We start from the raw sequence: 27,243 nt of genomic DNA on the forward strand, positions 1-27,243 counted from the left end.
GATGCCTTTCCAGGCAAGCTGCAAAAGATACCTGTTTGAGCAGGTTTTTAGAGAAGATTAAGCTGTTTTCTAGCTGATGACGGGGTTGGTGGGTGGCTGGCTGAGCTCATGTGGAAGTGATGATTTTAAAGATGCTGTAGCTTACTATTTCTTGTATACTTAATTGTGAGAGCACCTCGATTAACTTTATTTTCAATCAAGGTAGACCGTGACCTAAAAAGGACGATGTTTCTATATTGAGAGAAGCAAGGACCATAGATGTGATAGTACAGCCTTATGACTTTGGACTGTGTAGAAACTAGAGGATCAAGATGAGTCAGACTTTATACTACAACAACTCACGCATGCAGAGGAAGTAGCATTGCCCATAAAACAGATGGCACTTTCCTCTGGCCCAATGTTATCGTAGTGCTTCTGGTAGCAGCATAGCATCAGTCTTTTAATGAGGCCTCCAGCTGAAGGACCCAACCCCATATTCTCATTAAAGATCCCACAAGGACTAGTCCTGTTTTTATTTTTTGCCAGATTCCAGTGTAATTAGTCACTAGGTATAAGAAGTCACAGCCATAAGAATTCAGTAAATGAAATTCTTCACTTTCCATTCTCATTTTTAGGGTTAGTATATGCTGTGAAGTAGATGCCACCTTCCCACCCTAGCAAAGCCTGCATTTGAGTGGTAAATGATGCAATTGTTACAGTACCTATAGCTTGTACAGTATGTTTGGTAATTAAAGGTGCTATGTTAGGAAAACCCTAGTATTTATATATACTATCTTACAGTGAGGCTCCAAGACTTAAGAGGGGAGCAGGTTAATATACCACCTATGTCCTCTTAGCCAATCGCTGTTCTATGACTGACTGGGAAAAGTCATTATGAGAGACCCAAGTAGCAATGGGAATATTGTACTCTACGATTGCAGCAGTAATTAAATGCTTCCTACATTTAAAAGCTTAATGAGGAATTTCAAAAGATGTTTGTCACAGAATAAGGAGGATTCTTTGCCACTAGTGAGTCCTCTTCTGAAAAGCACTTGACTGCCAAGAAGAGAGCGGAGCTTATACCACATGTAGCGCCTTTGATTGAGACCCAGTTTGTTTTGTTTTAGATTTGTTTGAACATCGCAAAATACACAGCCTAAAGCATTAGAGAAGACTTGACTGCAGAATTCAGTAGGGTTTATTCTACAAATACTTTGAATCAATGCCAGTGATACAAGTTGTATGAATTTCCTTTAAAAATACAAGTCAGTATAAAAGATTCCAATTAGCATATAATGCAAGGTAGTGAATGATTCAGTTTCAAAACGGTTAAGGAATTATCAGGTCTTTTTTTGGACCATGCTACAAAAGTATTGAAATCAATGCTGGCAGGAGACAAAAAGGGAGAAAGGTACCTAAAGGAAGGAAGTATCAGAGGGGTAGCCGTGTTAGTCTGGATCTGTAAAGGCAGCAAAGAGTCCTGTGGCACCTTATAGACTAACAGACGTATTGGAGCATGAGGTTCGTGGGTGAATACCCTCTTCTTCGGATGCAACTTGCATCCGAAGAAGTGGGCATTCACCCACGACAGCTCATGCTCCAATATGTCTGTTAGTCTATAAGGTGCCACAGGACTCTTTGCTGCCCAAAGGAAGGAGTATTTCAATTTGTAGGAGAGAGAGAGACTGCCTCCCTTACTTTAGGAGGGGCTTGCATCTTTTATTGCCAAAATATTTTAAAGAGCAATATGTGAAGTGCATAGCAGCCTAGCTCAAATTGGACAGAACTGCTGCTTTCAGCATTTCTTCACAGCACACGTTCTATTAATCCATGACACGTTAGGTAGCAACAAGCTCCCTGGTATCTATGTAAACCTAAGGACCTGTGAAGAGGGAACATCTCCCTCCCTAAACATTTTACCCAACAACATTGCCAGGAGTGGTTAATGCTGTTGCTTCAGCCTAAATGTCACTTAATTTGATGTTCAAAACCCTACCTTTGTAATGTTAAACCAGTGTGATTGCTTAAAAAAAAAAATTCAGTGCAATCTTGCTTCAGTTTATCATAGCTTCAGGGGAAATTAGAATATAACTATCAATTTTCCTCATTCCTAGTCTGATGAAAGCTCTTCCACTGAGAATTGTACTAGAGTTTAGAAAAAGCCACTTAATGTTTCTTTATTTTGGAGCACGCTGCTATTTTTGTGGCTATTTAAAACAGTTAGATTTATGACACTGATAGGTGCCCAATGTTAAACACAACTATTGTGGGTCAACGTCTCCCAGGTATGAGTCTATTAACATCCATTGCAATGAGAGCAGGGATGAATCAGGCTTACTTTTTGTTCCTGGAGAAGTAGGTTACTCTGTATACACACAGACAGTAGGACCATATACTACCAGAGCGCACACATTGCATTTTTTAGCAAGCTGGCTCCTCCCACCTCTTCCTCTACTTTTCACCATGTAAGGTTAGAAAAACTGTTCCTCTTACTAAACCCAGCAGTCTGTGTGGTAGCAGAACCATATTAGTTACCACAGAGCAGATAACATGCACCTATCTGCAAGGGCAGATTGAGGGAAGCTAGGTTAACAATGCGTTATTACATTTCTAAACAAGGCTTCATCAGTGCAGACAGGGACAGAAATTCTGATTGTACCAAAAACCTGATCAGACTATGCAATCCCCCCAAAATTGCATACAGTAAGCATGTAGCTTACATACTTTACTCCATGAGAAAATCCTCCTCTCCTCCAAAGGGAGCAGCAGTAGAGCATGGACACCACAGAGTTTCTGCTACTGTGTGTGTGTACACACACTCTCGGTCAGGATTAGGTGCCATCCCCTTACTGACAACATACAGTGGGGTTTAAATACCATTCCAATGCTCATCAGTCTCTCTAAGGTAAGCCATTCTGGAGGCTGATTAAAAGGCTGTCTGCTCTTAAATACGTACTGTCGTTCTGAGTTGTCTCAGTGTATTAAATGTATCCTAATTCTCTAACAGTCACATTTAACCCAAGTCAAAAACTCAGTAGCCCATACCATGGGCCCTGTTAATGATCAAAATGAAACAATGAAATACAGTGTGTCATTACGGCATCTACTAATATAGAATAGGTTTACTTTGTCTCTAAGTCAAATATTTAATACAAGACAGGTAGGTCGTATGATCAACTCACAGTTTATCTATTTGGAACAAAGTATGGCACAGATTCCAGACATCTCTCAGGAGCTTGTGTATTCACACACTTTTCCCTCTTTTTTGCAATGATTATCAATTCGCCAAAAATAGTGTAACAGTCAACAAGGAAGAGTGGAGAAAAACAGATTTAGGAGAAATCTTTCTCTTCTAGGAGGTGAAAGTAAAGTGACTTTTCTTCTAGTTCTTTAGTAAGAAACTTTATTTTAGAAAATGCATTCTCTCCTTCTCAAAACAGATGCCATCTTAAAAAAAATTGCAATAGCAACCCTTGCATTCAAAGGAAAACATGCAAACTTGATGGCTGAAAATATTCTGCATAAAAATCCAAGACACAAGGCAAAAGTGTGCCCTCCCCTACTCGTGCCTTTAGGGACTCCAAACCATAAACAGCTTTCAGTGCAATGTCTGTTACTTCCAGTTTGTGGGGAAACATATGGCCAAAGCTTGTCTTCTGATAGCTAATCTTGTCAGATGTTTGAAGCAAAACCAGTCTCAGCTATATTTAAAATGTCATTGTTAACCTCTGTTTCAATAAGTACAAACAGAATTCAATAAAATGCCAGAATCCAGTGAAGAAAAATGTTAAGTTCTACCCTGTGCCATACACGTTTTAAAAAAATTAGACAAACAGTTTCAGATTTTATTAATACATCCTTTTTAAAGTTTATTTCTGAAAGCAGCTCTTTCGCAAATCAAAAGCAGTTCCTGAGTAACTGCAGTAAACAGCGTCTTAAATATGTTGGGTTTTTTTTGCCTCTCAGCTCTTCCGTTTTGGTTCTTACTTAATTTTTCCCTAGTTTCAAGTTTAATCACAGGTCCTTTTCCAAAAAATGTGCAAGTTCAGTTAGGAACATTTCCAGGAATCCACATGTTGCAGATGTTCCTGCAATATCTAAGAGCTGCACATTTGCCAGGTTGTGTTCCTACAGCTATTGCAGATTTCCCTCTCCAAACTTTATAGCGGGAGTCTTCACGTTTTCTTCAGCATACGTCGGGACTGCCACGTGTGGAACTTATTGTAAGCTGTCTGCAACATCTCTTCTATATGATTTATCAACTGAAAGATAAAACAAAGGGATCTTCCCAGTATCTGAGAAACGTGTGCCCTTACTCCTGATTCCTCATACTGAGAGAAACGACAATCAGTCCCATTTAGGTTTGATCAGAGTAACCAGTAAAGCCTAGGGAGCTGCATCAAGGTATGTGATGTGAGAGGAGAATTGGCCACAATTGTTTCAATTACAAAATGTCTCGAAGTTTTATTAGTCAAGTATGGCAGAGTATCAGTAAAGACAGTGGATATGCAGTTAGCTAGTTCAAGGGAAACTATGTGGACAACTTATGTTCAAGTGCTGTACTTAAAAGCACTTTCAATAGTCACTGGAAACTAGCTAAACAGGCCATTCATCCAATCATTGAGAAATCAGACTTGCAAGATGATAAAAGGAGAAAATTATTCCAGAATGTAATACCCCTACATCCTTTTCTCCATCAGCCATAGGGTTTTTTTTTTTTTGGGGGGGGGGGGGGGGGGAAGAAGGGGGGACAAGAGGATGATGAGAGAAACACACTTTTAAGAAGAATTAAGCATTATACATATAGTTAACAGAACAAATTAAAAACCCCAAATACAGGAGACCAAAATCTGCCATCCTGTGATAAATATGACAGGTTTCAGAGTAGCAGGCGTGTTAGTCTGTATCCGCAAAAAGAACAGGAGTACTTGTGGCACCTTAGAGACTAACAAATTTATTAGAGCATAAGCTTGAAGTGGGCTGTAGCCCACGAAAGCTTATGCTCTAATAAATTTGTTAGTCTCCAAGGTGCCACAAGTACTCCTGTTCTTTTTGTGATAAATATGAGTGGTTTTTTTTTTCTCAAGGTCAATATGTACACAAATAATTGAAATGAGAAAGGATACTTTTTCCTCTTACATTTGTGCTTAAATACTGTCTCCGAATTTTTTCTTGGAATGGACAGAGCTTTGTAACTTGAAATCTTTCCAAATTACTCTTCATTTTCATAACCTGAAAGACATCAATAGGAAAAAAGTGTACAAACTCCTGCATATGAACATTTTCTTGCTTTCAGCAAATTGAAATACCTGGAAGCTAGTACCTAGGGTTACTGTAAATATGCACAGTTAAAACAAATTGCTAGAGAGCACTTACTGTATTGAAAATATGATCTCTGTTTTAAACTTATGGAAACAAGCACTAAATGGCTATGACCAGATGGCATTCACCCAAGAGTTCTGAAAGAACTCAAATATGAAATTGCGGAACTATTAACTATGGTTTGTAACCTGTCCTTCAAATCAGCTTGCGTACCCAATGACTGGAAGATAGCTAAAGTAACGCCAATATTTAAAAAGGGCTCTAGAGGTGATCCCGGCAATTACAGACCAGTAAGTCTAACGTCAATACCAGGCAAATTACTTGAAACAATAGAAAAGAATAAAATTGTCAAGACACATAGAAGAACATAAATTGTTGGGCAAAAGTCAACTTGGTTTCTGTAAAGGGAAATCATGTCTTGCTAATCTATTAAAGTTCATTGAAGGGATAAAACAAAATGTGGACAAGGGGGATCCAGTGGACATAGTGTACTTAGATTTCCAGAAAGCCTTTGACAAGGTACCTCACCACAGGCTCTTACGTAAATTAAGTTGTCCTGGGATAAGAGGGAAGATCCTTTCATGGATTGAGAACTGGTTAAAAGACAGGGAACAAAGGGTAGGAATAAAGGGTAAATTTTCAGAATGGAGAGGGATAACTAGTGGTGTTCCCCAAGGGTCAGTCCTAGGACCAATCCTATTCAACTTTTTCATAAATGATCTGGAGAAAGGGGTAAACAGCAAGGTGGCTAAGTTTGCAGATGATACTAAACTGCTCAAGATAAGACCAAAGCAGACTGCGAAGAATTTCAAAAAGCTCTCACAAAACTGGGGCAACAAAATGGCAAATAAAATTTAAAATGTGGATAAATGTAAAGTAATGCACATTGGAAAAAATAACCCCAACTATATATACACACAATATGACGGGGGCTAATTTAGCTACAACTAATCAGGAAAGAGATCTTGGAGTCATTGTGGATAGTTCTCTGAAGATGTCCACGCAATGTGCAGCGGCAGTCAAAAAAGCAAACACGATGTTAGGAATCGTTAAAAAAAGAGATGGAGAATATCTCATTGCCCTTATATTAACCCATGGTACGCCCACATTTTGAATACTGCGTACAGATGCGGTGGTCTCATCTCAAAAAAGATATACTGGCATTAGAAAAGGTTCAGAGAAGGGCAACTAAAACGATGAGTGATTTGGAACGGGTCCCATATGAGGAGAGATTAAAGAGGCTGGGACTTTTCAGCTTGGAAAAGAGGAGACTAACAGGGGATATGATAGAGGTATATAAAATCATGAGTGGTGTGGAGAAAGTGAATAAGGAAAAGTTATTTACTTGTTCCCATAATATAAGAACTAGGGGCCACCAAGTGAAATTAATGGGCAGCAGGTTTAAAACAAATAAAAGCAAGTTCTTCTTCACACAGCACATAGTCAACCTGTGGAACTCCTTGCCTGAGGAGGTTGTAAAGGCTAGGACTATAACAGGGTTTAAAAGAGAACTAGATAAATTCATGGAGATTAAGTTCATTAATGGCTATTAGCCAGGATGGGAAGGAATGGTGTCCCTAGCCTCTGTTTGTCAGAGGGTGGAGACAGATGGCAGGAGAGATCACTTGATCATTACCTGTTAGGTTCACTCCCCCCGGACACCTGGCATTGGTCACTGTCAGCAGACAGAATACCGGGCTGGATTGACCTTTGATCTGACCCACTATGGCCATTCTTATGTTCTTAAACTTAAGCGGTTTAACCGAGCATAATATGCTTCACAAATGTACTGTGGTAATTTCTACAGTATCTTTGTCAGCAACACTTTACATTTAACATTATTTATCTCTTTGCTTCAAGCCAACAGCGTACTATGATTTTTAAAAAGTTTTGCAGTAGAAGGCCCAAGACATCTGAATAGAAGTTTTCATTTCCCATAGTAACCTTCTTTGTCTGATCCAAAATGAAGCACAGTGGTTAAACGCCTTGTGCAAGGTCAAATAGGAAGACAGTGGCAGAGCTAGAATCCCATGCTCTAACCTTTTTGAAGTGCAATTATACTCTGCAAGGTGACTAGAATGGCACAATGATTCTGTGGATGTGTGTGAGATTCTATACTAAACTTGCTCAGTTTAGACAAGTTCTTTCCTGCCTACCACTGTTATCTTGATCTTGAGATCCAAGGTTGATTGTATTTTCTTTCTGGTTCTCATTACCAGTAATCAGGTTTCTGCAATTGGAATATAGGTAATATGACAATTTGAGCCACAAGAATTCAGCCACTTCTTCTGTATTGTGGTTAACAGGACAGCGAAAAACAGATTTAGGCAATAGCATTGACAGATCACACTCCAATTACGCAGAGGGAGCAGATCTGCTGAGTTAACTACGCTATTTTTACATAGTGGCTTTCTGTCCATAATCATTTAAGGAGTGAAAGGACAAACATGTAGAGTTTTATATATACACACCACATGATTAATAACACTGGTCTACAATTTTTGAGACATCGTCTGCGTCAGAGATAAAATGTGCTATTTATTATGTATTTTGATGTGCTGAATTCAAATATGACAATTAAAACAACTGGCTACTGTTTAAGATACTTAAGTTTTTACATTTTATGTCTATGTATATTGTGTAGATAGTTTTAATCATAAATTGTAAACCTAGGTCTTTTCATGTGTTTATGGTTGCTTTATGTGATAATATTTCACCTGTCCTGTTTATGTAACACTTTTTAAAAATCAGCAAAAGAGTTATACAAATAAAATTGTTAATGAAACAAAAGGCAAAAAACTTATGTACATAGTTTAGTCCTATTCAGTGTCTACTCGGCGCTTCTTGACTTGTCTCTTGTATTCATTAAATGGAGCATCTCTTGTCACTGTCCAGCAATAGTCTGCAAGCATTGATGGGCTCCATTTGCCCTGATAGCGTTTCTCCATTGTTGCAATGTCCCGGTGAAATTGCTCGCCGTGCTTGTCGCTCACTGCTCCGCCGTTCGGTGGAAAAAAATCTAGACGAGAGTGCAAAAAATGCATCTTTAGTGACATGTTGCAACCAAGGCTTTTGTATGCCTTGAGGAGGTTTTCCACCAACAACCTGTAGTTGTCTGCCTTGTTGTTTGAGGAAAATTTATTGCCACTAACTGGAAGGCTTTCCATGCCGTCTTTTCCTTGCCACGCAGTACATGGTCAAATGCATCATCTCGAAGAAGTTCACTAATCTGAGGACCAACAAAGACACCTTCCTTTATCTTAGCTTCACTTAACCTTGGACATTTTCCACGGAGGTACTTGAAAGCTGCTTGTGTTTTGTCAATGGCCTTGACAAAGTTCTTCATCAGACCCAGCTTGATGTGTAAGGGCGGTAACAAAATCTTCCTTGATTCAACAAGTGGTGGATGCTGAACACTTTTCCTCCCAGGCTCCAATGACTGTCGGAGTGGCCAATCTTTCTTGATGTAGTGGGAATCTCTTGCACGACTATCCCATTCACAGAGAAAACAGCAGTACTTTGTGTATCCAGTCTGCAGACCAAGCAAGAGAGCAACAACCTTCAAATTGCCACAAAGCTGCCACTGATGTTGGTCATAGTTTATGCACCTCAAAAGTTGTTTCATGTTGTCATAGGTTTCCTTCATATGGACTGCATGACCAACTGGAATTGATGGCAAAACATTGCCATTATGCAGTAAAACAGCTTTAAGACTCGTCTTTGATGAATCAATGAACAGTCTCCACTCATCTGGATCATGAACGATGTTGAGGGCTGCCATCACACCATCGATGTTGTTGCAGGCTACAAGATCACCTTCCATGAAGAAGAATGGGACAAGATCCTTTTGACGGTCACGGAACATGGAAACCCTAACATCACCTGCCAGGAGATTCCACTGCTGTAGTCTGGAGCCCAACAGCTCTGCCTTACTCTTGGGTAGTTCTAAATCCCTGACAAGGTTATTCAGTTCACCTTGTGTTAGGAGGTGTGGTTCAGAGGAGGAGGATGGGAGAAAATGTGGGTCCTGTGACATTGATGGTTCAGGACCAGAAGTTTCATCCTCTTCCTCGTCTGACTCAAGTGAGAATGATTCTGGTGCATCAGGAACCGGCAGTCCTTCTCCGTGGGGTACTGGGCGTATAGCTGATGGAATGTTTGGATAATGCACAGTCCACTTTTTCTTCTTTGACACACCTTTCCCAACTGGAGGCACCAGGCAGAAGTAACAATTGCTGGTATGATCTGTTGGCTCTCTCCAAATCATTGGCACTGCAAAAGGCACAGATTTCCATTTCCTGTTCAACCACTGGTGAAGATTTGTTGCACAAGTGTTGCGGCATATGTGTGGGGCCCACCTCTTGTCCTGATCTCCAGTTTTGCAGCCAAAATAAAGGTGATAGGCTTTCTTAACCATAGTGGTTATACTGCGCTTTTGTGATGCAAAAGTCACTTCACCACAAACATAGCAGAAGTTATCTGCACTGTTCATACAAGTACGAGGCATCTCTGCTAACTTTGGCTAAACAGAAATGTGTCCCTTTGCAAAATCAAACACAGACAAATGAGAGCATGACCCTGTATGATTTCTAGAGCTGATATAGGGCAATTTGTTCAGCAGAGTGATGTAAGCTTCGTTATGATTGCATCATCCACGACTTCCAGGAATAACATGATGCAATTCATATCATGTATGACGCAATACCAGCTTCAGATTGCATCATTCATTGTTTTGCATAAAAAGCAAGTACTGTCCAAACCCAGTCAAGATTTATTCATAGATCCAGTCAAAGATGTATTTTAGTCATTTCTGGTTTAAATTGAGATCCCTTTTCTTTATAACTCACTTATCCTCTGCCATTCCCAAGTCAAGGGTCGTATATACTGACCCAATAGCATATCTTGAAAACTAGAGCCAATCAACAATTTTAAGCATCATTTTCGTTCTCAGTGACCCAGAATTAGTAAAGTTTGACTACATTTATTTCAGAAGCATTTTGGCTGTAGAGCAGTGTAATGTGATACTACAGCTTGAATAAAAAATACTGTCAATTGTCTCATTACAGAATACACATATAGTTACAAGATACACTGACATTTATACTAGCAAGTTTATATCCTCAATCCCTCTTACCTTTTCTTCTAGGAATGGTGTATTAACAGGAAAGCAGGACCAGAAGTGTCGCAGTAGCTCCCCAAGTGCCACATACAAGTGTTTCAGTTCAGACTGAACATCATTTGGCACCATCTCTGCAACAGGAAAAGAAATGTTCTAAAAGGCATGTTACTTAAATTATGTAATATGTAAGTAAAATAAGAGTTGGCTAATACATAGCGAAAGCTGTTTGATACCTGTAACAGGAGCAGTCTAGGGCTCAAACAACTGTATTGTGCCAGGCCATAAGCAGAGAGTCAATTACACGATTTCTCTGTAGTCTATTTATCAGTCTCTTAAAACAGATGATCATTTAAAAAAGTTAAGAACAGAGTGTTTATTAAACTTATTCCCCTGGAGCTAACAGGACCCAAAAAACCACCCACCGTGGTTAGAACACGACCTTAACCTGCTTTCTAATATTTTGGGACTGACACAGCTACAACTACACTGTATACAATTATTTCATAGACAGATTTGGTTACAAAATCTGTTTCCAAATCAAATCTAAGGCTTTTCCCCTAGAATAAATGAAGTTTTATTTTGTAAATGGCAGAGAAAACATAAGAGCCAAGAAGCTACTCCTCCGCTTTTACACTCCAAGGCCAGGGAGTGTTGAGTTTTAGCCCTTAACTCAAGGCTTCAGAACTTTCATTTGTTTACATCTGGCAGCTGGACTGCTGCTGCTACCTCTTCTCTCCTGTGGTTCCTCACTGCTACCACTGCAGAAAGCCAGAAGGGGGAGAGAGAAGGGGGAGGAGAATACACAAAGCAGGTATAGAGATGAAAGCACCTAAGTGTGAGCTGAGAGATTGGAGGAGAAAGTAGGCTTAGGATATGTCTTCACTAGCAACATGGCAGCACTTTAACATGGCTGTGTAGTCGTGGCACCAGTGCTGGGAGACAGCTCTCCCAGCGCTGTAAAACCCACCCCCACGAGGGGAGTAGCTACCAGTGCTGGGAGTGCAGCTTCCAGCGCTGGTGCACTGTCCACACTGTCACTTTACAGAGCTGAAACTTGCAACGTTCAGGGGGATGTTTTTTCACACCCCCGAGTGAGAAAGTTGCAGCACTGTAAAGTGGCAATGTTAGCTAAGGTCTTACTGGCTGTCCTCAACTGAACAGAATGGCCACTCGGGCCTCACCCTATCTGCTCAAAATGGTGGCAATAGGTTGGAAGCAGCTAGACAGGGCCTTTAGTGGAGGAGTAAAATGGTCTTACCTTTAAATAACTTAATATTCTGTGAGTCAATCTGACTTTATTTGCTCCTAGCTATCTTAATTCCATTTACCTCAGCACCAGAGCCACCACTGCCTCCTTATTGGGCAGACTGGATTGCTAGTTTCTTTCAGAATTTTTCCTTTGTCACTTCCACCTGATAACTTTTATACTTTGCAACTGTATTTTAGATGAATGTCTCTGCATTTGCTTTGTCAGCATAAACGGTTGTAGCCAAAAATAAAAAAGCCAGGGCCCCCACCGTGTTGTTGGTATAGTCTATATGGCTGAATGATAACATACTCTGTAAAAACTTACGGTTTATGGCTTGCTGTGTCCCACCTTGCATAAGTGCTCCTCCAGGTGACAGGGCTGTGATGCTGCTAGTAGCAGCACCACTGGAAAGAACCTTAAAAGAACCAAAGTCCTTTCATATCATTTTCCCCAGTGACTCGCTTTAAAACATTTTGGACAAATGAAGTTAAAGAAAAGTGTGAATTGCACTGGCTCAGACATATCAATCAGGACGTTAGTCAGTCATCTTAGATTGAAATAATTTTGGAAGTATAAAAGTAATCTCCCCATTAATGTGAGAGGGAATTGGACATGTAGTTCTACTAAGCATTAACTCATGTTGCCTTTGGAAGTTCCAGAAACCATGATAGGAACAGACAGCACCTGTCCACCAGTATTGCTCTCAAATTGATGTTTATAGTGTGGGTTCTTAACATGCACATGATATTGCCGAACTGGTGCATGTATTGAGTAATCTTGACTTACATACAAATTTTTAATAAGGCAATATAACAATTAAAAGAAAATTTTCACTGGTCCTCATGACTTTAGTAGAACGGTGAGGCACAAACAATTGTGGTAATTTAATAAGGGCCAAATATAAATTTTCTGAATGCAAGGGAGGTTACGAGAACCAGCTGCCCCAGCCAACCTGAGGGCACAGCACACAGGCAGCCATTTGATAACCTCAGAGATGTAATAGGACCTGTGTCCTACTGATTCACTTAGTCACAAACCACTGGCTGTGACCTTTTATTGCCATTGACTCCTCCCCTCCTTGTGTCTGAGGTAAGGGCCACCAGAAATAGCTTCTCCTTCACCTTGTGGAGCTACGTCCCAGTGTGTGGCTTTGTTCTACCCTGTGCAGTACAGCAATGCTGATTCCACTACATTTGGAGCTTCCTCACAGGTATGAGAGTGCTGTAGGATTTGTCCATCAGTATCAGCAACTCTGGTAGTTACTTGTCTTAATATTATAACTTCAGAGAAGAGCTGAAGTGGTATGGCTAAAACACTGCTGTGCAACTTAATTAAGTGTTGTTCTGACTGAAGACTTCTTCTAAAACAGTTTCCCACATTATGCAATTTAACAGGAAAAGTATCAGGTTCACCTTGAGGGACAAAACTGTGCAAGTACCATAATTCTAGTAAGTCAAGAAAAATCTGGACTAGTATTAAGGAGGAAGTTTTACTTTTCTGTATTTAAATTAAAATGAATTTTCCTACCTGAGTTAGTCTGGGTACATAGGCTTCCATTTCTTCTCTAATACTATGAAAAGAATTAATAATATCCTGACTGGTTGCATATTGCTGTGATTGAATTGGAGTTGGACCATGATAATACCTATGGGAAGAGAAAAGGGAAAAACAAAACAAAACACAAGGTAACTTAATTCCCAGTAGACTAAGATTTATGTAATGTAGCAGTTGCACCTCTCAGATTTTAGGTGCAGTACAAATTTGGCTTTTGGTCTCTATTAAAACTTAAATAAATCAGGGGTCTGATTGGAAATGTAAAAAATAAAATAAAAACGTAACTGTAAGCTTTCAAATTCCACTGCAACCTACGTTTTTCCCATATGCGACAGCAAAATGAGAAGGGACAGGCCATTCTTGATTTTTTTGTTATGCAGATCTTAGGGCAGGTCTATGCTGCATTGGCACAGCTGCAGAGCTCTCCTGTCAGCATAGTTAATCCACCTCTGTGAGAGGCAGTAGCTACACCTCTATTCCGATATAACGCGGTCTTCAGGAGCCAAAAATCTTACCGTGTTATAGGTGAGACCTCGTTATATCTGGGTAGAGAGAGGAACTGCTCCTCGCCCCAGCTCACCTCCGCTCTGCCTCCGCCTCCTCCCCTGAGCGTGCCGCTACCGCACTGCTTCTCCCCCCGTCCCTCCCTTCCAGGCTTGCCGCGCCAAACAGCATTGGCGCCGCAAGCCCCGGAGGGAGGGAGGAGAAGCGGAGCTGCAGCGCACTCGTGGGAGGAGGCGGAGGTGAGCTGGGGCGGGGGGGCGAGGGGGGAGGCCGCAGCACGTAAGGGGGGAGTGCAGAGGAACCGCTTGCGGTAACACTAATTCAGATATAACGAAGTAAAGCAGCCACGCCCCCCAGAGTGCTGCTTTACCGCATCATATCCGAATTCACGTTATATCGGGGTAGAGGTGTATGTTGACAGGAGAAGCTCTCCCGTTGACAAAGCGCTGTCTACATCGGGGGGGGGAGAGGGGGTGGTTGTTAAGGTTGGTATGACTATATCACTCAGGGGAGTGGATTTTTCACACCTGAGTGATGTAGTTATACTGACACAGGTCTGTAGCATAGACCCGGCCTTAATGTCATCACCCCTTTTATGCTTTGCTCAGCACTGGCAGTACTGTCACTTAGACTGTCAGACTCCAGATGAATGGGGCAAGTCCCACCTCTCAGGACTAGTATTCGACAAACACCACTACACCATTGGTTCACATTTGGAAGGATATCTTTGCAACTGTCAGGACAAGAGATCTAACATTTTTCAAACTGAAAGGTTAGGTTCTGGAAGACAAAAGGGAAGCACATCACAAAAGAAGTGAATCAAACCATTGAGAATTGTCCCAAGTCAACACCCAAGTAAGATTTGTGTCTGTGCAGAGTGTGCAAATATTTCCAAATGCATCATACCAACAGAAATGCTGATAAGATGTCTCAAACTACATTAATAAGGTAAATTTGTTAGACTTTCGTACTCAGACTAAAATTATGGATCTCGTCTAGCAATAGTTTGTAATAGGTTTACTAAATTCACAAAAGTTATGAACTAAAGATACAGTTTTGCAAATGGTAACTAAATTCATTTAAACAAGGTTTCAGATTAATTAAATTTTAATCTAGAAGCATTCAAATGCCATGTAAAATACAAAGCAGATTAGGGACAGATTGATTCTGAATAGATCATAAAGAGATTTATATTAGTTTTAATATGTTGAAACATCCAAAGAACTGCAGTTTTCTTTTATTCATTGAACTTACCGATCAGATTTCTTTAGGTTTAGTGCAATAGTTTTAATGCTATTATTCTTTCCTAAATCTTCATATTCAATAGCCTCCTGTAGCTTCACCTGCGATATGAGACACAAATCAAAACTAATTACTTATGATATAGTTGCACATACGTAGACTGTGCTTTTTTCCTTGTCCCTTGTTTCCTGGGAAGAGAATGGAAAAAAAAACAAGATAAATGAAAAAAAGCCCAAGTGGCTCAGATCCTCTGCTCTGGCAGTGCATCACCAGCGTAGGTTGGGAGGAGAGGTGGCTTTGGCCGCCTAGCACACTTCTCAGTGACTGGCTGTGATGGCCACAAGATCCCTATACTATTTGCCATGGCATAGGGGGAGCTGCAGTATTTTCTCTATCTCACAAGAGGATTACCGCCATATACACGGGTCTTCCTTCCATGGCAGGCTGTTGGCCCTGTTACACAAATAATTTTTTAAATAGCATTTGAGAAATTTTAATAAAAGCAGAAACTTGTCAAAGAACCTAGTGTCTGCCAGTTTTGAAGGAAGTCACAGTAAAACTCACTTGCTCTGCGAATATATGAACAGAAAAAACAAGACTGAAGCCATAGTTAGGTAAATTCTCTACTGAAATCCCACGTGCCAAGCTCCACGCCACCCTCCCTTTTTTAAAAAACATGTTCACACACTTGTTTTAGTACTAGTGGCCTTTACTACTTTTTCTGCAGATCCTGACCAGGTTTTTTTTTTTTTTTATATAATCAGAGCCACCTCATTTAAAAAAAAAAAGCGCACACATACATAAACAACCCTTTTGTAGTCCATGTTTATGTGCATGTGTTACTTCATACCAGAGGAAGGAACAGGGTTAATGTTTTTAGTGCAGGAATTTAAACCTAGAGCTAGTTCAGATATGTAGCTAAATAAGGTATTCATTTGTGGTAGAAAATATTAAGGAGCATTAACAGTAGTATACTTAAATATGATACAATGAAAATTAAATGAAAACTGCTTTGGAGATCTTTTGCTTTCTTCATCCATTAAGTGTAGAAAGATTTTCCTTTAGTCCTGTTCTGTTGTTCATTCTCACCGAAAGCTGCACCATTCAGTGAACTCAGAGCTAGTGACTGCCCCAAAAGCTACAATGGGTATTTTCTAAAAACTATTTGCTACTTGTGTGGATTTCAAGTAATTTTTGGGGGCTAGGGGAAGTGTATGTGCAAGGTTAAAAGTTAATGGAATTCCCCCCTCCCCCCTTAGCTTTTTGGATTGCACTACACAGTCATTCAAAACATTTTATTTTCTTAGCAATTTTTACATAATTCCAGTAATCTAAGAGAAACACTATAGTTGCCTCATTTTTGTGCACCAATAATCAATCAAATTGACACTCATTTTCAGTTGAGCACGATGATTCTGATGCAAGGTCAACCCTTTAAGTTGAAGTATCAAATCAGCATTCTGCTTACTAATAAGTAGTAAGTGTGCATTCCTTCCCCAATGTATTCAATATATTAATTCCATGCTATGGTTGCAACTACTATAATCTTAATTCTTTGCCTGGATATTCTCCTAAAGTGCTCAGGCACTTACAGTGGTAATACATAAATATAACCACACACAATGAACAGAACATGCATTTTAAGATCCATTAGAAAGGTATGGGGAAAAATGTCAATGTTCACTCAGCGAAAGAAAAAAAAAATCAACAGGAAGATTGTATTATCAATTAAAGTTATTTGCATTTAAATAACTAAAGAGCTCTTTGTCAACAGCATGTTCATCTTAAGGCTGTTGTATTTAATTAATACTTTTGTCATAACTATAAAGGGAAGGGTAATAGCTGTCCTGTGTACAGTACTATAAAACCCCTCCTGGCCAGAGACTCCAAAATCCTTTTCCCTGTAAAGGGTTAAGAAGCTCAGGTAACCTGGCTGGCATCTGACCTAAAGGACCAATAAGGGGACAAGATACTTTCAAATCTTGGGGGGGGGGGGGAAGGCTGTTGTTTGTGTTGTTTGGGAGTGTGTTCGTTCTCGGGACTGAGAGGGACCAGACATCAATCCAGGTTCTCCACATCTTTCTAAACAAGTCTCTCCTATTTCAAACTTGTAAGTAAATAGCCAGGCAAGGCGTGTTAGTTTTCCTTTGTTTTTCTCAACTTGTAAATGTACCTTTTACTAGAGTGTTTATCTTTGTTTGCTGTACTTTGAACCTGAGACTAGAGGGGAGTCCTCTGAGCTCTTTAAGTTTGATTACCCTGTAAGGTTAATTTCCACACTGATTTTACAGAGATGATTTTTACCTTTTTCTTTAATTAAAAACCTTCTTTTTAAGAACCTGATTGATTTTTCCTTGTTCAAGATCCAAGGGGTTTGGAGCTTGATTCACCAGGAGTCGGTGGGAGGAAGGAGGGGAATGGTTAATTTTTCCTTGTTCAAGATCCAAGGGGTTTGGAGCTTGATTCACCAGGAGTCGGTGGGAGGAAGGAGGGGAATGGTTAATTTTTCCTTGTTCAAGATCCAAGGGGTTTGGATCTTGATTCACCAGGAGTCGGTGGGAGGAAGGAGGGGAATGGTTAATTTTTCCTTGTTCAAGATCCAAGGGGTTTGGATCTTGATTCACCAGGAGTCGGTGGGAGGAAGGAGGGGAATGGTTAATTTTTCCTTGTTCAAGATCCAAATGAGCAAACAAAAGTAAAAAGAATTTACAAGAATTTACAAGCTACAGTGACAATTCAACCTTTCGTGTCACAGTCTGTAACCTTGCCTACAGCCACATTGCATGTCCAGTACAAGGGCTGGTCAGGAATGTGGACTTTTGCAGTCTATGACAATTATCCCATTCCCATGCTGCCGGGGGAAGATTTGGCCAACCATGTGAAGCTAGCCAAGAGGGTGGGAATAGTCACCCGCAGCCAGGCTAAGCAAGCTTTCACCCCCATCCCTGTTCCTGAGCCGTCCACCAGGGCCCCGTCTGTGTTACCGGAGACCCAGACAAAGGTGGTGGAACTAGATCCCCTGCCAACGACTGCAACAGCCGTAGTGGATCCAATCCCAGAGACCCAGCCAAAGCCAGTCCCAGAACCGGAACTGGCAACACAAACAGCACCAGAACCATTGCGAGCCCTGAGTCCAGCGCTTGCAAACCAGTCTACAACTCCAACGCCAGAGGGCACCAGCGAGCCTGAACTGGCAGAAGCAGCAGATAACCCTACCCAAAAGGCTCAGCCAGAGCCTGAGATACCACATAGTGCACCAGCGGACAGCGGTTCACAGTCAATGGAAACAGCCCCAGCACCTGCATCGCTTCCAGAGGGACCAAGCCCCAGTCCACAGTCCAAGGAGGAACTGATGTCTCCAGCATCAAGGGAACAGTTCCAGGCCGAGCAGGAAGCAGATGACAGCCTTCAGAAAGCTTGGGAGGCGGCGCGGAGCACCCCACCGCCTCTCAGCTCTTCTAACCGATCCCGGTTTGTTGTAGAACAAGGACTTTTATACAAGGAGACTCTTTCTGGTGGGCACCAGGAAGACTGGCATCCTCAAAGACAGTTGGTAGTTCCCACTAAGTATCGGGTAAAGCTCTTGGGCTTAGCCCATGATCATCCCAGTGGCCATTCTGGGGTGAACAGAACCAAAGACCGGTTGGGGAAGTCCTTCCACTGGGAGGGAATGGGCAAGGACGTTGCTAAATATGTCGGTCTTGTGAGGTGTGCCAACGAGTGGGAAAGCCCCAAGACCAGGTTAAAGCCCCTCTCCAGCCACTACCCATAATTGAGGTCCCATTTCAGCGTGTAGCTGTGGATATTCTGGGTCCTTTCCCAAAGAAGACACCCAGAGGAAAGCAGTACGTACTGACTTTCATGGATTTTGCTACCTGATGGCCGGAAGCAGTACCCTTAAGCAACACCAGGGCTAAAAGTGTGTGCCAGGCATTAACAAACATTTTTGCCAGGGTAGGTTGGCCCTCCGACATCCTTACAGATTCGGGAACTAATTTCCTGGCAGGGACCATGGAAAACCTGTGGGAAGCTCATGGGGTGAATCACTTGGTTGCCACCCCTTACCACCATGAAACCAATGGCCTGGTGGAGAGGTTTAATGGAACTTTGGGGGCCATGATACGTAAATTTGTAAATGAACACTCCAATGATTGGGACCTAGTGTTGCAGCAGTTGCTTTTTGCCTACAGGGCTGTACCACATCCCAGTTTAGGGTTTTCACCATTTGAACTTGTGTATGGCCGTGAGGTTAAGGGGCCATTACAGTTGGTGAAGCAGCAATGGGAGGGGTTTACGCCTTCTCCAGGAACTAACATTCTAGACTTTGTAAGCAACCTACAAAACACCCTTCGACATTCTTTAGCCCTTGCTAAAGAAAACCTAAAGGATGCTCAGGAAGAGCAAAAGGCCTGGTATGATAAACATTCCAGAGAACGGTCCTTCAAAGTAGGAGACCAAGTCATGGTCTTAAAGGCGCTCCAGGCCCATAAAATGGAAGCGTCGTGGGAAGGACCATTCACGGTCCAGGAGCTCCTAGGAGCTGTTAACTATCTCATAGCCTCCCCCACCTCCAACATAAAGCCTAAGGTATACCATGTTAATTCTCTTAAGCCCTTTTATTCCAGAGAATTAAACGTTTGCCAGTTTACAGCCCAGGAAACAGATGACGCGGAGTGGCCTGAAGGTGTCTACTACGAAGGAAAAAAGGATGGTGGCGTGGAAGAGGTGAACCTCTCCACGACCCTTGGACGTCTGCAGCGACAGCAGATCAAGGAGCTGTGCACAAGCTTTGCACCAATTTTCTCAGTCACTCCAGGATGGACCAAACGGGCATACCACTCCATTGACACAGGTAATGCTCACCCTATTAGAACCCCACCCTACCGGGAGTCACCTCATGCCAAAACTGCTATACAAGGGGAGATCCAGGACATGCTACAGATGGGTATAATCCGCCCCTCTAAGAGTGCATGGGCATCTCCAGTGGTTCTAGTTCCCAAACCAGATGGGGAAATACGCTTTTGCGTGGACTACCGTAAGCTAAATGCTGTAACTCGTCCTGACAACTATCCAATGCCACGCACAGATGAGCTATTGGAGAAATTGGGACATGCCCAATTCATCTCTACTTTGGACTTAACCAAGGGGTACTGGCAAGTACCACTAGATGAACCCGCTAAGGAAAGGTCAGCCTTCGTCACCCAGGCAGGGGTGTATGAATTCAATGTACTCCCTTTCGGGTTGCGAAATGCACCCGCCACCTTCCAAAGACTTGTAGATGGTCTCCTAGCGGGATTGGGAGAATCTGCAGTTGCCTACCTCGATGATGTGGCTATTTTTTCTGATTCATGGGCAGAGCACATGGAGCACCTGGAAAAAGTTTTCGAGCGCATCCAGCAGGCAGGACTAACTGTTAAGGCTAAAAAGTGTCAAATAGGCCAAAACAGAGTGACTTACCTGGGGCACCAGGTGGGTCAAGGAACTATAAATCCCCTACAGGCCAAAGTGGATGCTATCCAAAAGTGGCCGGTTCCAAAGTCTAAGAAACAGGTCCAATCCTTCTTAGGCTTGGCTGGATATTATAGGCGATTTGTACCCCACTACAGCCAAATCGCCGCCCCGCTGACAGACCTAACCAGAAAGAAACAGCCAAATGCAGTTCAGTGGACTGATGAGTGTCAAAAGGCCTTTAACCAGCTTAAGGCAACACTCATGTCTGACCCTGTGCTAAGGGCCTCAGACTTTGACAAACCGTTCCAAGTAATCACAGATGCGTCCGAGCGAGGCGTGGGAGCAGTTTTAATGCAGGAAGGACCGGATCAAGAATTCCATCCTGTCGTATTTCTCAGTAAGAAACTGTCTGAGAGGGAAAGCCATTGGTCAATCAGCGAAAAGGAATGCTATGCCATTGTGTACGCGCTGGAAAAGCTACGCCCATATGTTTGGGGACGGCATTTCCAACTACAAACAGACCATGCTGCGCTACAGTGGCTTCATACCCCCAAGGGAAATAACAAAAAACTTCTTCGGTGGAGTTTAGCTCTCCAAGATTTTGATTTTGAAATACAACACATTTCGGGAGCTTCTAACAAAGTGGCTGATGCACTCTCCCGGGAAAGTTTCCCAGAGTTAACTGATTAACAATTGTTCTTGGAATGAAACATATTGTTAGTTTTTATATAATCAGTAGTATGTCTAAAGGTACATGTGTCTTATTAACTCTGTTTTCTCCTAGAACTCCAGGAAGAAATCACAGCCAGTGTGGAACCGAACATCCAACACGATCTGTGATTTGGGGGGCGTGTCATAACTATAAAGGGAAGGGTAATAGCTGTCCTGTGTACAGTACTATAAAATCCCTCCTGGCCAGAGACTCCAAAATCCTTTTCCCTGTAAAGGGTTAAGAAGCTCAGGTAACCTGGCTGGCATCTGACCTAAAGGACCAATAAGGGGACAAGATACTTTCAAATCTGGGGGGGGGAGGGGGGGAAGGCTGTTGTTTGTGTTCTTTGTTTGGGAGTGTGTTCGTTCTCGGGACTGAGAGGGACCAGACTTCAATCCAGGTTCTCCACATCTTTCTAAACAAGTCTCTCCTATTTCAAACTTGTAAGTAAATAGCCAGGCAAGGCGTGTTAGTTTTCCTTTGTTTTTCTCAACTTGTAAATGTACCTTTTACCAGAGTGTTTATCTTTGTTTGCTGTACTTTGAACCTGAGACTAGAGGGGAGTCCTCTGAGCTCTTTAAGTTTGATTACCCTGTAAGGTTAATTTCCATACTGATTTTACAGAGATGATTTTTACCTTTTTCTTTAATTAAAAACCTTCTTTTTAAGAACCTGATTGATTTTTCCTTGTTCAAGATCCAAGGGGTTTGGATCTTGATTCACCAGGAGTTGGTGGGAGGAAGGAGGGGAATGGTTAATTTCTCCTTGTTTTAAGATCCAAGGAGTTTGGATTTGTATTCACCAGGGATTTGGTGAAGGTTTTTCAAGGTTTCCCAGGAATGGAATCCATTGAAATGGTGGCAGCCGAACCAGAGCTAAGCTGGTAGTTAAGCTTAAGTTTTCATGCAGGCCCCTACATTTGTACCCTAAAGTTCAAAGTGGGGATCCAGCCTTGACAACTTTACATTCATATCACTCTTCATACATTTAAGTAGATGATGCTTAATGCAGCTGTTTGCAGTACTATACTTCAACTGGAATTGCAGTGGCAAACTCACATTGTTCATACCTTTTTTATTGGTGGCTGAAAGAAATCTGAATCCCTGGAGTTTCCATCCATACTGCTGGTCTCACTGTAGTGATCATTTTGTGCTTCTCTTAAAATAAAAGACAGTATTAAAAGGAAGTGAACAATAAGTCATCTTTTGGGAGATTGACATTTAGACTGAAGACATGTAGTAGGTTAATCTGTTCCAAAATATTTAATTCCAAATTATTTCTTTCAAAAAGGTCTGCACTTAAATGACTGACCTATGGGTGTCACTCTAAAAAGGATCAGTATTTTGTTCATGACAGGCAATGGGGATAGGATTCCTCATCTCTGCACAAAGAAAAAAATAGTGTACTCCTGCCATAGACAGGGAGGTAACAGGACCATAGTGCAGTGAAGCAGTCCTCTTGCCAACTAAAACTTAAGTCACACACGTTGTGTGCTACTGTTAATGCAGTTACATCACATCATTCCCGTGCCAATGTTGGCACACAGGGTAATAACTACTCTGTCATTTGTTGCTGCTTCCCTCTGCTCTATGGTGTTGAGATCTACTGGTCTGTCTTTCCTGCCAAGGGTTTTTCTTAAGGTTTCTCTTGGACACCCTTGTTTCCTCATACCAGATAGTTTCTACTTAACATCTTCATGTGAGAGTCCATGTTAGTTTCCGGAGCACAGCTATTCCTTCTGATTCTGGTGGGGATGAGTGGCTGATTTCTCAAATCTCGTCACCTGTAAACAAGTATTTCCAACCAAATACCCAGGATCTGTCATAGGCACTTATTTTCAAAGGGGTCTAGTTTTCTGTCTAACATTTTGATGGATTTCCAGTTCTCGAGGCCATGTGTTAGCACTGAGATTATGTTTGAATTGAAAATCCTCAGTTTTGTTCTGGGTATCTTAGATTTCCATACATTAAGTTTAATAAATGCTTTGAATGCCTTTTCTATCCTTGATGTCACTTCCTTCTTGATGTCTCTGTTGGCCATCATGGTGCTGCCCAGGTAGGTGAACTATTCTACTTTCTTGATGTTTTTGCCTTCAAAATGTGATGTTACTGTTTGATGTCTGGGTTTCCAGTATGTTTGTTTTAGCAGATGTCTGTTTTGAGTGCTGCTTGGCATGCTGTATTTGCCAGGTTGTCTTTGTTTGTAACTTTTCAGGGGTGTTGTTCAGTACAGCAATATTAGCAGCCGCAAAATCTAGGCTTTCTAGGCATTTGCCATCTATCCATGCTATTTTGTATTGCTAATACTCTTTGTTATCCAGTCTATGACAATGCCAAAGAGCAGCAGTGATTAAAATGTGGCCCTCATTTCGTGCCACTCTCCATGTTAAACCACCCTTGTCTGGTTGTTCCCCCTTAGAACACTTCCTATCTCTGTACATGGCCTTGATGATATTGACAATTTTAGCTGGGATGCAGTAGGACTGAAGAATATTCACGATGTATGTCTGTGTAGGTTGTCAAATGCCTTTTGAAAATCAATGAAATAGGTAAGGAGAGCAGCTTGCCATTTTATACATTCTTCTATGAGAGTACTTAGTGCGAATATCTGCTCTACATAGGCTCTCTTGGGCCTCAATCCTGTTCTTCTCTAAGCTTTGCATCCACTGCCTCCATCATTGTCTGTAGTATCACATTGAAGAAGTCTTGCCCAACACCACACTGCCACCTCCACACAAACTTGTCTGGAGTGTGGGAGTGCTGGGCATTCTACATTCCCAGTAAGAGTTGCTATTCTCTCTAACTGGCACTCTGATCATGATCACTGCTGTGTGCATACCAGAGGAAGTACTCCCACACAGAAGGACGGGAAAGTAAAGGTGCTTTAACATCCAGTTTGTGCATTTTGTAGAAAGGAGCAATCTAAGTTTTTGGGGGATGGAATGTTTCCTACCAGAAAGGCTTATTAAGGTACAGTGTTCTATTCATTTAAATAGAACAAATACATCATATGAGCAAATATAGAAGCACTAAGGGGAAAAAATGTTCCTCCTAAAGAACAGATTGGATAAGTGGACTATAGTTGGGTGAGTTTTGCAGGACTCAGGTGGAGAAGGAATCCTTCCTGGGCTGCACAGCAGCTACTACTGCAACAGACTTGCAACAGCCACCTCGCCTCTCTAAGGTTTGGCTCGTGGATCTGCATTAGTAGACCCAGTTGCCCTGGCTCTTGTGTCTCCTCCTCCTGAACACTGCAGCATAAGAAGCCCCTACAGAGCTATGCTCAATGTGCAGGTGGTATGAACTGCATGTGAGGTCCTTGCATCCAACCAATCTATCCTCTGCATGGCAAAAACTGGACCAATTTCACTGCACTCATGGCCTTCTAGGCCTTAATTTAGGCTATAGTTTGGATGAGGTTGTCAAATATTCTCTAAGGTGAATCAGTCAAGGCACTTTTTTTTTTTATAAAACATGAAAAAAATCCAGAGATACAGTACAGAAGAGGAATATAGGAAGGTATTTCCAGCCTGCAATATTTTACACCAGCTTGTGCAAAAATAACACATCTTTAATTTTGGTGGCTGGCATGGCCTTATACACTGAAAGGAATTTTAAAAGTAAAAATGGAATCCACATGATCAGATTTGTGTTTAGATCATAATATTCCACAGGCTTCAAGATAACACTTGTAAAGTTTTCAAGTTTGAGTTATTCGCCAGTTCTGAGAGCTTCTTCCTGTGCTGAAACTTACTGTTTTCTGAGCCCAGCTGCAAGGACCATGGCACTGTGATGATTAAAGCGTTTTATAATGGCAGCATTGCTACTCTCCTTTAAGGACTTTGAGGAGTTTGATGTGGATGGCACAGAGGAAACACCATAACCCTGCAAGTAAAGTAATTAACAGTTTGTTAGTTTATTCCAAACTAAATTCAGCATGAGGCATGGGTCACTTGTAGGTTTAAACTAATGTAAATGGTGGATTCTCTGTAACTTGAAGTCTTTAAGCCACGATTTGAGGTCTTCAGTAACTCAACCAGAGGTTAGGGGTCTATTACAGGAGTGGGTGGGTGAGGTTCTGTTGTCTGCAATGTGCAGGAGGTCAAACTAGATGTTCATGTTGGTCCCTTCGGTCCTTAAAGTCTATGGGTACGTCTATACTTACCTCTGGGTTCAGCAGTAAGCAAGATCTTCTGGGATCGATTTATCGCGTCTTGTCTAGACGCGATAAATCGATCCCGTAAGTGCTCGCCATTGACACCGGTACTCCTGCTCCGCGAGAGGAGTACGTGGGGTCGACGGGGGAGCCTGCCTGCCGCGTGTGGACCCGCGGTAAGTACCTTGTAGTTTGAACTAAGATACGCAACTTCAGCTACGTGAATAATGTAGCTGAAGTCAAAGTATCTTAGTTCGAACTGGGGGGTTAGTTTGGACCAGCCCTATGAGTCTAAAAAGTGAGACCATTCCCTATTTTCCATTAGATCAGATATGTAGCAGTGATTCTGCATTTCCCATTTTCTGGGCTTTACTGAATGAACAGCATTGCAGTGTGGTCTAGAGGAATATACATAGTATTGGGAGTCCTCAGGGTCCTAATGCTGGCACTACTGCTTACGTGCATTTGTACACTGGGCATAGTACTTCCCAACCTCAGAGGGATGTTGAGAGGATTAATGTTGGTTTTGCACTTTGAACATGTAAACCTCTGTATAAATGCTAATTCTTTATTTTCAAACTGTTAGCTGCAATTACCAAATTCTTATAGAAGTTTATAGAAATCCAGCAGGCCAAGGACTATTAAGTTTTCAGTAGTAAACAAATGAATAGGAATGTCATTCACCAAATCTGTCATCTTGTTTTAAATTTTATTAAGTGCTTAGAGATACAGCTTATATCCTTGTAAAACAATACAAAGTTGTACTAATTTGCACTCTGATTTTAGCTACTAATTCTTCTTTTCTAACCATTAAGTCAATGGTATCTTTGGAGCTGTCAAACATGTCTGATGCTGTGTGTGGTGCAAACTATTTGGTATTTAATATTTTAAACTGATATGAAGAAATGTTGTTTTAACTTCATCTTAAGTAAATAAGTTCGACCAAAAATGTGGTAACTTTTATATTTATCTTCACTTTGAACTCAATCTTCTGTATTGTAGGATTCCTATTTACCAATGCCAAGTAGCCTCTAAATGGTAAGGATTAAATAAGGAGAGATTTATTTTAAAATGAAAAAGCTGTACAAGAATGCTTCTAGAAGCAAAGTTAGATTTTATACCAGTGTGCTTAGGAAGCCAGGTGAGGTAATGCAGCGCCATGGGGGGGGGGGGGGGGGGGAATTTCATAGCACGCAGACTGAGAATACAATTTCTGAATCTCCATCCACCTACCCCAATGTATATCAGAAGTAACTCTATGCAGGTATACTGGTGTAGAACTGATGTGATTAGAATCAGACCCAGAACATCAACACAGAGAGGAGAAATTCAGTGACAAATTAGCATTGGGCCACCAGAAGTTGTTCAGTGGAAAGTTGTATTTTAGTATTGTTTGTGGTCCTTTTTCAAGCTAATAAGGTGATCCAGTTTTAAAATGTAGAAACTCTTACATTTTTGTTTTACAGTCTCTGTACTTGCCTCATCTAACGATTTATCCTCCAAGGCCGTTAAATCTAGCAGTGGATTTTTCACCCCTTGAGACACCATTGTTTTTAACCCTATGAGGAGAAGGAAAAAAAAACAACAATGTTTTCTTGCAAAGTAGTAGCTAAACGAGAATATCTGTCGACACTCAGGGTTGATAAAGTGTAAGCCTCAAAGTTATCTGGACTTCAGTACCTTAATACGATTCCATAATTTTCTTACACAACATATAGTACTAAATTACTATTAGACACCAATATACGTGCAGGAAATTTATTTCTAAAACAGCACTAGTTGTTGCTAAACTTGAATTTGTAGTTTAAACAACCAACATGTAAGATATCTGGTACATTTTGGATTATATGGGTTTGCAGGAACCAGTGAACTTAACACTTACAGGTATCAAAAAAACCAAGGCTGTATCTATTTTATAACACAGGTATTTCTAAAAAGTACAATGATTTTTTTTTT

The 27,243-nt window shown here is 41.4% G+C and overlaps 1 protein-coding gene across 6 annotated transcripts in view; it reads right to left on the reverse strand.

The window, feature by feature from the left end:
- Positions 1-1,154: 1,154 nt before the first annotated feature.
- GTF2H1 (general transcription factor IIH subunit 1) overlaps positions 1,155-27,243 on the reverse strand; it is a 43,384-nt gene continuing 17,295 nt past the window's right edge. For all 6 annotated transcript variants that reach the window (XM_054027694.1, XM_054027693.1, XM_054027692.1 and 3 more), the window contains 9 exons: positions 26,767-26,846; positions 24,886-25,016; positions 22,202-22,289; positions 14,982-15,070; positions 13,197-13,314; positions 11,994-12,084; positions 10,436-10,551; positions 5,119-5,211; positions 1,155-4,241 (listed from right to left, as the gene is read on the reverse strand). In XM_054027694.1, coding sequence (XP_053883669.1) covers positions 4,155-4,241; positions 5,119-5,211; positions 10,436-10,551; positions 11,994-12,084; positions 13,197-13,314; positions 14,982-15,070; positions 22,202-22,289; positions 24,886-25,016; positions 26,767-26,846 — 893 coding nt within the window. In that variant the 3' untranslated portion in view covers positions 1,155-4,154. The remainder of the gene's footprint in view (positions 4,242-5,118; positions 5,212-10,435; positions 10,552-11,993; positions 12,085-13,196; positions 13,315-14,981; positions 15,071-22,201; positions 22,290-24,885; positions 25,017-26,766; positions 26,847-27,243) is intronic.

The sequence above is a fragment of the Malaclemys terrapin genome, chromosome 4, assembly GCF_027887155.1.
Source record: "Malaclemys terrapin pileata isolate rMalTer1 chromosome 4, rMalTer1.hap1, whole genome shotgun sequence".
Classification (NCBI taxonomy): Eukaryota; Metazoa; Chordata; order Testudines; family Emydidae; genus Malaclemys; species Malaclemys terrapin.